The sequence below is a fragment of the Gastrolobium bilobum genome, unplaced genomic scaffold (assembly GCF_033153095.1).
Source record: "Gastrolobium bilobum isolate Gb01-03AN ecotype WA unplaced genomic scaffold, APGP_CSIRO_Gbil_v1 utg7290, whole genome shotgun sequence".
Classification (NCBI taxonomy): Eukaryota; Viridiplantae; Streptophyta; class Magnoliopsida; order Fabales; family Fabaceae; genus Gastrolobium; species Gastrolobium bilobum.
The window spans coordinates 130,698-144,599 of NW_026898915.1; the positions used below are offsets into that span (position 1 = coordinate 130,698).

The 13,902-nt window shown below is 32.4% G+C and overlaps 1 protein-coding gene across 1 annotated transcript; it reads right to left on the reverse strand.

The window, feature by feature from the left end:
• Nucleotides 1–6,211: 6,211 nt before the first annotated feature.
• LOC133285449 (uncharacterized protein C24B11.05) lies at nucleotides 6,212–7,972 on the reverse strand. Its single transcript, XM_061482671.1, has 7 exons — nucleotides 7,857–7,972; nucleotides 7,591–7,754; nucleotides 7,457–7,494; nucleotides 7,286–7,373; nucleotides 6,969–7,178; nucleotides 6,758–6,823; nucleotides 6,212–6,623 (listed from the first exon to the last, which is right to left on the reverse strand). The coding sequence occupies exons 1-7, from the start codon at nucleotides 7,900–7,902 to the stop codon at nucleotides 6,450–6,452; spliced, it is 786 nt and encodes a 261-aa protein (XP_061338655.1). The 5' UTR covers nucleotides 7,903–7,972; the 3' UTR covers nucleotides 6,212–6,449.
• Between the last annotated feature and the right edge of the window lie 5,930 nt (nucleotides 7,973–13,902).

Genomic DNA, 13,902 nt, shown 5'->3' on the forward strand with positions numbered 1-13,902 from the left:
AATAATTTATTTTATTATATAATCAACTTATAAAAATAAACGCATGATCGTTTCATATCAATATGAAAAATAAAACACTTTATTTATTATTCATGTGAATTATTAGATGTTGTAAAATTATATATATATATATATATATATATATATATATATATATAGATTAATATTTTTTCCTCTTACGGGAGATAACTATAACTCCTGCAACCCCAAAACGTCATTTTAGGGTTGAAAATGAAAAATAAAGGATATTTTTGTAAAATTCCAAAAATAAGAGAAAAATAAAATTTTTAAAATACCCCTTATTTTCAATCTTAAACCCCAAAGCGACTTTGTTTTGAGGTTACAAGAGATGAAATTATCTCCTGTGATAAGAGAAATATTTTTTCCATATATATATATATATATATATATATATATATATATATATATATATATAAGCCAGGATCAACTTATACTTGTGTAAGAATAATAAGTCTTACATCAAATCTTAACCGTTGATTTTTATGAATCTAACGATTGTGATTTTTTGGGTCACACTCATTAATTAATTTTTAATTCTCAATAAATCATAATCGTTAGATTTACGGAAACCAACAGTTAAAATTTGGTGTAAGACTTGTTATTTTTACACTGATATAAATTGATCACACACACACATATAGGTCAGGATCATTTTACACTGGTGTAAGTTATACTCTTAATCTTGACTGTTGATCTTATTTATATTTAATGGTTCTGATTTATTGGATATTTGAGCCGTTAGATGTAAGAAAATCAATTATCAAGATTTGGTGTAAGACTTATTATTCTTACATTGATATAAGAATATCTCTTTCTCACACACACAAATATATATATATATATATATATATATATATATATATATATATATATATATATATATGGGGTTAACATTTCTCCAGTCATTTGAGATAAATTTATATCAAACTACTCTTTTTTTTTTTGGAAATACAAGGAAAATTAAACAAAACAACTAAAGACACAATCTGGGCATAGCCACACCAACAACATCATCCCTCAAAACGGATTCGCAATAATTTGGAGGAGCTGTAAATTCTTGCAAATCCCAACCAAAGGAATGAGCATGACCAGCTAGAGCATCCGCAAGACGATTTCCTTCCCTGTAAGCATGGGAAACATGAACAAGCCAGTCCTTTTGCATGTAATGACGAATCTGATGAACCAAAGTAGCCAGAGGGTGTTCCTGATTACAGTCTTTGTTGATAAAATCAATAGCGACCACCGAGTCTCCTTCCAACCACACTCTACGATAATTTCTTCTCCAAGCTATCTGAAGTCCTAAAAGGCAACCCCAAAGTTCTGCTGTAAGAGAATTACCCCAACCAAGGTATTTTGAGAAGCCAACAATCCAACTCCCAGTATCATTCCTAAGAACACCTCCACACCCAGTACACATTCCTCCCATTGTACAAGACCCATCTACATTGATCTTTATCCAACCATCTGGAGGAAAGGTCCAGCGAATATATCGCTCCTCTTTATTCCTTCGATGAAGACCAGAAGAAACAAAAAGAACTCTAGACTGCAACACATAATCATGGTAACACCAAATCTGTCGAACAATGCTATAAGCATTAGCCTGAGATCCTTCAAAAATCATTTTGTTTCTGGTATTCCAAATGAACCAACAAGCAATACCAAAAATCAAAGGCCACTCCCGATTATCTCCCATATCACCAACCACGAGGTTTGACTGCAACCAATCATTGAAACTCTGGGAGAAAAAATTCCTTTGCTTTACCTGCAAAACAAGAAGTTTCCAAACATCTCTAGAAATATGACAATCACGAATAGCATGTATGGAATTCTCCTCTGAAACTAAGCATCTGGAACACATGTTTGAATCAGCCATATGCCTCTTAACACGCTTCACATTAGTCAAGAGCTTATCCCCAACAAAAAGCCAAAGAAAGCAACGGATCTTCTCAGGACCAGGCCATTTCCAAATTTTGTCCCATGGAAATACATTATCTACCACTTCCGTTTGTGCAATGAGAGAGTAAGCTATCTTCACTGAAAACTTACCGTCGCTAGTCCCTGTCCAAATCACTCTATCTGGACCACCTTGTAAGAAAGGAGGCACAAGGTTTTGAACTTTTTGCAAAACTGAGCTAGGTAGCAGGTGCTGAAATAAATTCCAGTTCCAACTCCCTTGACTAGTTACACATCCAGCTACCGTCCATGAAAGACAATCTTCAGGAATCGGATGCACCGTAAGCTGGTAAAGAGGAGTACAATTAGGAACCCAACGATCATTCCAAAAAGACGTGTTCTGTCCATTACCAAGAAGAACTCGAGAATTATCCACCACAGGCTGCCAAACTCGAGCTACTACTTTCCACAGATTCGATCCAGTTCTAGAGACTCTTACATTTGGGAACAACTGGGTGCCCACTTTGTATTTATTTTTGAGAACTTTACACCACAGAGCTTCAGTATCAGTCATCAACCCATGAGCCACTTTCATAATCATAGCTTGGTTCATCCCTTTCAATTGTCTAATTCCTAGACCACCGTCCTGCTTCTTCCTACATAAGGTATCCCATGAGACTAAATGAGTCTTCTTACAATCTACTGTATCTCCCCATATGAAACTCCTAGTTTTACGCTCCATGTCATCACAAGTAGTTTTAGGGATTATGGAAGTTTACATTGGATATAAAGGAATTGTAGAAAGCACTGATTTTGCCAAAGTCACCCTACCAGCAAGAGATAAATTTGATTGCTTCCAAGAATTTAATCTTCTGTTAATTCTATCCAACACATAGCTAAAAGACCTTTTCCCAATTCTTCTGTGATGAAACGGGATACCCAAGTATTGCCCTAAATCAGATGTTAAGGCAAAACCCATCTGATCACTGATTTCCTGAGCACGACTGTGATGGGCATTATTAGAAAAAAAGATCTTACTCTTGTTACTGCTTACCCTTTTTAAAGTTGTATTTTTTCTCTCTCGAGTCACATTTCAGAACTTGTTTACTGACGTGGAAAGAAAGAAAAAAATAACTTTAACATTACAACTATGTATTATTCGTAGTACATAGTAAAAGAGGTAGCTTAAGATAAGTTTATCTCAAGTGGCTGGAGAAATATTATATATATATATATGGGAATGATCCGTTCACAAATTGTTTTTACAATTTTTTGCAAATTACACTATGTTCTCCCGGGAGTACATAGTGTAGTTTGTAAATAAAAAATTTGTAAATATAATACTCCCTATATATATATATATATATATATATATATATATATATATATATATATATATATATATATATATATATATATGAACTACTTTTTTGGTAGCCGCTACTATCTGCAGCTGAGACAACAAAGTGAGCTTCTTTAAAAAAAAAAAAAACAACAACCAGAATCTGCATGGGTATCTTGGTCTGTTGTATGTGCAGCGGCTGCAGAAATAATTTTTCTATATATATATGTGTGTCTCTCTGTGTGTGTAGAGGTGACAAAATGGGCTTAGCCTGACGAGGCGGGTTGAGTTTTTCAACTTGTCGTCCCCCAAAGACCCCATTTTTTGTTAACTTTTACTGTTCTACTTTACACCTAACTTAGCTTTACTATTTAATTATAAAAAATCATATAAAATTTACAGCATTTTCCAAGTGTTTCTGAACTCTTGTTTTCAATGAACTAAAATTGTTATAAAAATTTATTTACCAGCATACTTAATCAAACTAAAAAAAAAGTTTCTCTAACTTTTAGAAAGCTAAAATGTTATGTTTACTACGGTTAATTTTAAATTATTCTTTGTTGAAACTTAACATATAAATAAGATGTAATTTAAAAATAAAGAAAAGTACGTAGTAAAATGAAAAGTTATTATCCTAAAAATTTCTCATTGATAAAAAATTCGCCACTAATGTTTAGAAATGATGGTGCTACAATATCAAATTAACAGTAAATGGGAATAAAATTAAAAACAAAAATATGAAAGAAAGTGCAATAGTACCACAAAATGAAAAAAAATGTTAAAATTATAATTAAAAAAGGAAGAAAAAGAAAGAAAGAAATTTTTAAAAAAAATGTGGGTTGGTGGGCTTATAGGTGGGATGGCTTTCTCAGCCCACTATCAAAAATAGGGCGGGGCGGGCTGCCTCGTTTGTATGCAGGTTGATGGCGAGGCGGGGTAGGGTAGGGTGGAACAGGCTCACTTTGCCACCTCTTTCTCTCTCTCTCTCTCTATATATATATATATATATGTGTGTATATATAGAGGTAGAATTCTTTGACACCAATGTCAAATTTGAAATTTGACACCTCACTTGAAAGCCATTAGATTAAAAAAATCAATGGTGTCGCATGCTTACAAATCAGAGTCGTTGATCTTTTTTGATCTAACGGCTCTCAAATGAGGTGTCAAATTTGAATTGTCAAAGGATATTACCATATATATATATGTGTGTGTGATTTGTGATTTATCTTGCTATAGGAGATAAATTTATCTACAACAACTCCAAAACTACGTCATTTTGAGAGTTAGGAGAATTAATGAAGGGATATATTTTTCTTATGTTGTAAGAAAAAAGTTATCTTATGTTGGAGAAATAAAAGTATAAGTGGGACCCACATATAAGAGGAGAGAGAAAAAAGAGTGGTGAGACCCAACCCCTTTTTGTCTGTGTAGGAGAGTTGTTTATCTCATGTAAAATGAGATAAACATACCCCATTAACGAATGATGTTTTGGAGTTGCCAAAGATAACTTTACTCTCAATTCCCAAAACAATATAGTTTTAGAGTTGTTGGAGAAAATTTTACTGTTGTGGCAGGAGAAACACTTTTCCTATATGCATGTGTATATGACACAGTCATATTTATAGCAAGGAAAAAATATTTCTACAGCCATTTTAGATAACATTATCTACAGCTATCCCCTTTTAACTAAATCTGACCAGTAAGACATAGTTATAATAACAAAGCTGTTTTTTTTTTCTCTTTTCAGACATTGTCAGCTGACATGGTAGAGAGAGAATGCAATTTTTATGTCTTAATGGTCAGATTTAGTTAAAAAAGATAGTTGTAGACAAACCCTATCTAAATTAACTGTTGAAATATTTAACCCTTACAACAATCACTTTAATTTATTATTCAAGTAAACTAATATAAGAGGCTTATCATGATACACACGGTTTAACATGCTTTTTTAAATGTGAGTTGCACAAGAGGTCATATTCCCCTCTTTTAAAATTCAAATTCTCTCAACTTATGCTCCCTGTTAAGTGCATGAAATTGATCCAAAATTGTCATATACGCTGTAAAATGCTTTATTTATTGATCAAGTCAACTAACAAAATATCTTGGATGGCCCCGGTGCAAATAGCTGCCCGGTAGAACCATTATTACTTAGTACGGGGAGCATATGCGGCTTCCTTGTACCCGCATCTCTTTATATTTCTCACACACACACACGCATGATCTTTTGTACATATTAAGGTCATACAACCTCACACTTAGGGGCTGAAAACAGTTATTTCATCACGTTTTACATATTTAAAGGGAATCTCCATCTTCCATATAAAAGGGACCTTGCCTATCTCACTATTAACTTTCTCCATTCACTCTTCATTTCCCTTATTCTGCAAAATTCTCTCCTTAGATAATTGTAGCACTCAAATACCTCCCCTTTGCACCCTCAGCTAGACTGGGGCTGACACAATGACACCTTACAACTTCAGTCTACATCATTGCCTCTTTCGTCTCTCTCAGAGATCAACCCTTTAGGAAAACTTCCTACCTGATAGTCTGATATAGTTCACATCTTTTGACGTAGGAAGATAATCAATCACTCCGCAAAATTTATATTTAATAGAGATGGAAACTGACCCAATGTTAATCCACCGAAAATGCATTTTCGAAGTTATCGGAGTGCAGTTGATGTGGAAAGTTTCTCTAAAAGCTATATATATAAAAAATAAGTATCCATGAATTAACTGGCAGGGCTTTTTTTTAGCTTAAATAGTATTTTTGAGTTTAAGTATAGTTGTGTTAAAAAATTAATAGAAAGTGTTTTGTCACTCTTGCAATATTGTTCAATTCGAATCAGATTAATAAAATAATTGATGAATCAGCGAAGAAAAATAAATAATGTAAAAGCTTAATCAAAACAACAATAATTTAAATTTATTTGTTAACCATTTGATATCGCTGAAAGATGCAATTTGATTTTATTTTTGGACGATTCATGATTCATACAGGTAAATAATACACAATATCTTACAATATTCACATGATTAACATCACACCAATAATTAAGGGGGGCTTTTCCTATTATTTATTTTCATTGTCTTCGTCATTAGCGATTGATGTTGTGTTAATTGCTTGGGTAGTTGAGCGTGTTCAACGTCATATCAGGCCTTAGCCCACACCCAAACAAAGGGGTCAGTTTTCAAGCTCCGACAACAGCACTGGTAAGTACAGCATCCAATTCGCTCTTCGTGCGTGCGACCCTTTGATCGTCACCGTCCATTCCGCTTGCCCATATTTCCGGAATTACTTGTGCAACATTATTCACACACTCCACAACATAGTCTGCTTCTTTGATTTTCACTGTCTTCCCAACCTTTTACAAACCCAAACAAACACACACATATATCAAATAATAAGATTAAATATCTTATTAATCATATAATAAGAATAAACATAATAATTAGATACTAATTATATGCACCGTACGACTTTGGTTTATGGAATTACCAGAACGGTGTGGAGACCCATTTCTTTTCCCGCGGCGACATTGCGAACGCTGTCATCCAGAAACAGCTGCAATATATAACATAAAAAATTGAAGCGTATTCGTCATTTTTTTTTTTTATATTAATGAAATCAATTATAATAATATCCAGTTTTCACTATCAGAAAACGACATCTCTAACGGAGATAGTTACGACGCGTTTCGTTGCCTTACCGTTCGACGAGGATCCACGTTGGCAGCGTGGAGTGCGATCTTGATGGCGTCCAGCGACGGTTTCAGGAGGACCGGGAATTCGTCGGGTCGGGTCGAGTCGGGGAGGTTCGGGTTCATAGTCTCGAAGCATATGATTTGTTCGAAACAGTCCTTTATCCCAAGTCGATCCAGCACCCTCTGCGCGTGAATCCTGTCCGAATTCGTAAAAATCTAAAAATAAAAGAAAAAGAAAATGATGATTTAAGAATTAGGAAATTAAGAAAATAACGACAATTTAAATTTAATGGAAAGAAAACTTGCATTTCAAATAAACATACAATTTTCCTTTGCTTGATGGTACGGAGGAGGTTCCGTAGCTGAATATCAGGTTTGATCACCTCATAAGGTAGCCTTCCGTGTACGAAACTGTTTGGAGTGAGAAAAACGAAAAGTTAAAGGTTTGGATTTTGGTTATGCAGAAACTGATCACTCGAAGAAGGTTCTCTCACCTGTGGTAATCTTCTGCGCTGATATCATAGCCTAGTGCCTGCAAGTAACAAATTAAGAAGGAAATAGAATTGAGACTATAATTCGAGTATTGGAAGATAGAGTGATTCGAATTTATTGGATTATGTATACTAACTCGCAAACCGGCAAGGGTGCTTCCATATGTTTTGAAGAGTTCAACTCGGAGGATGGACGATTTAGTCTCTGAAGATCCGCATTTCTCCACCAGAAACAGGTCGATGTTTTTCTTCAAGGACTGGCCGATTCCGGTGCTGCTCGGGTACAAGGTGTCGTCTAAATCTGCTTAATCAAATTTTTCGAGAAAATGAGAAGGAATAATTTCGAGGGAGTTGTAGTGGTAGATGAGAAGAAGAAGGAAGAGGAGGAGGAGGATGTACTCACCGAAGATGACACATTCGAAAGGAGAAGATTTGGCGCAAAAACCCATTGCTGCAGATGAAAAGAGTGAAATGGGAGAAAGTCGAAGCAAGCTTCAATGGAAGAGAGGATAGGAGGGGAATTTAAAGAGACGGAAGGGCGTTGTAGAGTGAAAGAGAGGTGGTGACGTGGAGCATGTGGATTGGATAGACACAAAGATCGCTGAGTCAGCGTTTCAAATTCTATGACGAAGTTGGTTGGAAGCCGAGTAGACGGGGGGGTCCACCACACTCCTAACCACCATACCCGCGGGAAATTTGTACATGGGCGATTATACCCCCTCGCAACGCTGTATTGTTATTCAGATTGGCCAATCAATACACGACAATGAATTAAAATTATTCTCATGTCTATATCACAAAGTCTGTAATTGATGAAAATTGAATTGTATTTATAAAATTTTACACTAATCTAAAATTTATTTTTACTTTATTCATATGTCTAAATTAACGTAAATATGCTCATAATATGAGTTATTTGATTAAATTTCTATATTTTTTTTAAAAAAATAGATATAAATGATTAATATGATAAATAGTTATACAAGTCATGAAGTAAATCAGCGTCGGAATATGTTTCATCATTGAACTTTTTTAGAAGAAAAAAATATTTTTAATGAAGTTATGGTTTTGTAATTAAAGCAATAAAAGTTTTAAGGTGATATATAATAGGTGTTTGTTTATATTCCAAACAATTTTTATACCTATTTTTTGATTAATGAAGAAAACATGAGATTGGGTCTCTAAAGTCTAAAATGATAAGAATAAAAAATGAATTCATTAAAAGTTTAAGTTATGAATAATAGTTCACTCAAAATGGGATGCAAAAATCGGGGCAAATTGGGAAGTTGGCATTGTCTTACCAATCATGTCACTGCTTTGTGTTACACATCAGATATGCATACTTACTTATTTATTTCGAGCTTTATCAGAGGAGTTATTCAATAAAATTATTGACGCAAACTGATATTTTTTTAGTTATAAAATATGGTTGTGCTGTTTGAGATATATAAAAAAACATAAAATAATTAATTAAGTTTCGTCAACGCACTTAAAGATTTTGAGTTAAAGTGATGTTTTATATGATATCAGAGCTCTAATGACTACAAAACCATGAATTTGATCCATGCTTCAAATCTAAAAGATTCCTGTACAAGAGAGATGTTAGAGAATATAAAAGTTACAAAATAATTAATTAAATCACATCCAATATCTTAAAATTTGTGATTGAAGTGACTTTTTATATGTACCTTATCTTCTTTCTTTTTCATTATAGAAAACACTTAATTTCTGTTTGATAATAAAATAAATTTTGAACATATTTTTTTTTTAAGAAATACTAACAAAATAATTATTTTTAAAAATAAATTAATACAAATGCATACTTATTCACCTTAACCCACATATTTAATGACAAACAAACAATGGTGCGTTTGATCAAGGAAATATGCTGGGATTTTTATTTTTTTAGTTAATCCAATCTTAATTTTTTTTTTATGTGAGTTAGTTTTTTTCGATATCTTTATAAGTTTGGACTCTTTTAAGGTTATAAAATTAATTTGGAGTGCGGAACAAGTTAGGGATGAAGATATTTAAATTCTTTTTAAATGTGATATGTAGAAATTGAACCGAAGCTCTTTTCTTTTCACTTACTCAATTCTATTGTTACCAACTAATCTACTAGTATTTGGTTGCTGATATGTTTTTGGATTGCAGTAATACAAATTTTGAAGAGAGAAAAGGATTTCTTGGTGAATAAGTAGAACACGTTATATTTGGAAATTAAAATTACTTATTTATCCAGCAACAATATTAAGGAAGTAAATTTTTTTGATGAAACAATATTGTGATATATGCAATAATTTATAATTGAGTAATAGTAGTACAAATAAAAAAAAATTGAGAGGCCCTTCTAAACTCCATCTGGGATCATAAACGACAATTTTCAGAAGCAAATTTTCAAACTCCAGGATAATTTGCTAACTAAGCAAGATTCAAATCTTTGGTTTAAAGTATATTTCTGTTCTGTATATTCAATTCGGTTTCTTTCCAGCAAAAAAATATTTTCTTATGAGTCATGAAACTAAACCGCGTATGTTTAAAAATAACATGTGGCATACTTTTATGGACCTAGAAACATGGTTTAATAATGGCATGTGAAATGTGTGACTTGCAGTCTTGTACAATACTTTATCCGATCCCTTTCCACCCTGCTTCGTGACGAGAAAAGATAACTCAAATTATCAAACACTAACATCGATAACTCTTTACTTCCTCGTATTCAAAATTACTGGATCAAAATCTTAAGAAGTGAGATCTTATTTTTTTTTATTTTATATTTACTTTACTTCCTTATCTCAATACTGGTGATTAGAATTTCAATTAATTTTTATTCTTTCTTTTCTTTTAATATTCAAATTCATTAATTTTAGAAATAAATAAATAAAGTAGGTAGGAAAAGAAGATAAACATAATATCTTTTCTCTATCTCAACATTAAAATAAAAGGAGCTTATCAAAAAAAAAAAAAAAAAGGAGCTTAAAGTTTAAGCAGATAAGGTTTCCGAGTAAGAACAAGCACTCGATTCTTGTGCTGTAGTATCATTCGGACTATATGTATTATTGATGCCCATGCCTGTTTCATGTTTGATAAATCAATAGCCAACAGCTGGCGCTTGGTTTTGTTCTGATGTTAATTTTGTCACGAATTTTACTTTTGTCAAAACTTGTGCGATCAAGGAATCATTATATAAAATTAGTTTTTCATCGTCTCGATTCTTGAGAAACAAAAAAGGTGTAAATCTCGTCAAATTTAAGGGCATATCATAACTCTTCAGGATAGAATCGAAAATTTCACAAGTAATGTGGAATTAGGCTCCTAATAACAAATAAAAACACGATAATACATTCGAATTGAACGAATCTAAATTGATGATGAGCTTTGTTTTTTCTCCTCTCACTCCTTTTTTTAACTAAATATGTGAGACGTTTGTACTAAAAAAAAAAAAATGAAATGTGAGACGTTGTTATGACAAAGACTCGCTTACGCAGTTCTCCAAAAAAAAAAGGGCTCGCTTACGCAATCTAGTCTTTCGTACCACTGAAGAGATGTTTTCATTAGAGTTCGTTCCTTCCATTTGCCCATTTCTCTTTCTTGAGATAAGAGGCCTTAACATTTTAATAAATAATATCAAGAAAAATGTTTGGTGGATTTCTAAAACTAGACTCGAGTTTCATATTCGTAGACTTGAAGATATGAATTGAAATTGCAAGCTTGATTAGATCTAACTTGGTTTGAGTTATTAATCGAGATCAAAGACTAACTGAGTTCTACAATTAGACATGCTTAATCAAACTAAAAAAGGCGAATTCATTTCTTGAGTTCAATGAGCTGAAATTGAGGAAATTAAGAGTAGGAAGAGTATTTGATCCAAACCCTATTTACGCAAGATAAAAGCTCAATTTAAAGGAGGCACAATCACTCCATAAATGATTGCTGTGCGAAGAGAATGCGTTTGTTCCGCTTAACTTGAGCATCTCATGTCTTCCCCACACATGCTATCATCAACTCAAAAGTGAACTTAGGGAAATAAGTTGTTTAGGACAACTTGACTACCACGTGAACTAATGACTAAATGACATTATCGACTTCCTCTGACATCTATAAGGGTCTAGCCTAGATAAAAGTATCTCTTGCCCATAATAATATGTGAAAGCTACTATTCCCTATCAATAAGAATGAACATCATCATATAAAGGTGGCAAGAGCAAGACACCCTCCAATTATAAATACAGAGGCATTTAGTTCAAATAAATCATCTATCCATCAATACTTGAATTATTTGAATACTGAATTGACTTAAGCGTCGAAGTATCTTGCAGCTGTCCATTCCAGTATTCTCCAATTGCCCAAATACCTACATACGAGTTCACCTATCTAGTGAGAATACCAAAGTTATCTCACCATGAAACAATAATCTCGCAAAATATAATTCAACCCAAAAGAGTAACATTAAAGAGTAACATTAGGCTCAACCGTATGTGATCCAACTCAATTATCTTTAGATCGATCAATATTTTTTCCTTTGTAAATTAATCATGCAAGAATTTGCAAATAACTATTTCAATTCAAAAATTCAAATTAATAGATAAATATTATATTAAAAATTTTGAATTATATTTATCTAAGTAACATATTCTCTCACTTAAACAGTCATTTCAATTGAAGAGTGACTACGAAAAGTCCATTATATATTTATATGTACATAGAAATTTTATAATATTTAAGTATTTATTAATAAAATAACATATTAATAATTTTAAATTACATTTTTCAAACAGGAACCAGATCAATCAAGATGATTACTTTTATTGAAATTGCATGTATCAAAAAAAAGATGTTTGCTTTTATTTCTTTGCTTTGTCTTTTATTTATTTTTATGTATAAAAAAAAATGATTGCTTTTATTGAAACGTTACGAATCCAATGAAGTAACTGAAGAGATATCTATGGGATTAATCTGTTCCAGTTATCAATGAGCCAAAACGGCAAAACGCCAAAGGGCGTTGAATTATATACAATTACATTAACAACGAAACTGAATGTGATTGCTGGGTGATGACGAAGATGCGGCTCCCATTATGCATCAAAGAACATGATGGAAACCTGTGGCGATACGGGGTTCTGATTTGTCTCAAAGAAATAATTATTATCGGTTTCCAAAAAAAAAAAAAACGTGATGGGAGATAATATAAAAAAATTTAAAAGTGTTACAAAAAAAGTCTAAAAAGAAGGAAATTAGTATAAGAGAAAACAAGTAAAATGAGAGGAAAAGATACTGAGTAACTCAAAGAAGATGAGAGAGTGTCTTCCGAAAAAATATATGATTTCATTAACATGATGATACTCATATATACAGGGTTGCAACAATAAAAGATAATTAAACTAGTATTAAATAATTATAAATTGAGAGATAAATGTCAACAGTTACAATCATAAATTGGGAGTTAAATTCCAATGTTTTTCAGAATTTGAAATATTGCCTCAGAATAAAAAAAAAAAACCATCCATTTTGTAACATTTCCCCTTGGATAACGATGTACTATGAATATGCCTCATTAAAATTTTAGTAAGAAAAACTTAGTGGGATAAAACCTTAGCGAAGGAAAAAAAAATACAATATTCGTAATTAATATATAATTTTTTTTGTTATACTGCCTCATTAAAAACTTTTTTAAGAAAAATCCGGTGAGATAAAAACTTGATAAAGGGAAAAAGAGTACATTGCGTATAATTCCCTCCCAGTTAAGCCATATAGCTACCGCGGGAGCTAAGGAAGTGGAGTAACAACAACAATTTTCCATAATGTCCATCTATAACACTTTCACATGGACATCATTGCAATAACATTCATGTCTCGTTAAAACCTTGCTAGAAAACCCAATGGAAAAAACCATTAAAAACCTAAGCCAAGAAAAATCCTCTGGAAAAAAACCCAGCAAAGGAAAAAAGAGTACAGTAATAAATCTTCAGGTATATGTATAATTAATTCGCTCCCCTGATGAAAATAAACTATTAATGAAGTATCTACTAGGCTTAGCTTTACAGCCTTCTATAATATTGCAGTGCTTCCACTAAGGGATGCATATCTAATATGTGATTATTATACATATAGTCAGCATCAAAATATTCAACCAATGTAAAATATCCATATCATGGGTAGATCCTTAACAATAATCAAAATATAATTAACGTTATTCCAATATCCATTTTGGGAGAATAAACATCATAATTGATGTAGGGTCTCTGCGAAAACCCTTATTCTTACTTATTTGCCTCATTTAACTCATTCACATAAGAATGCTTATGACATTCTTGAATAATTTTGGTTATGGATCCAGATTTTCTCTTGAGACAACAAGAGTTACTGAGAAGGCAAAGGTTTCGCCGAAAACAAATAATATCATCATATTTTCTCCCTTATCAATATAATTTATTGCAACTTTTATGTCA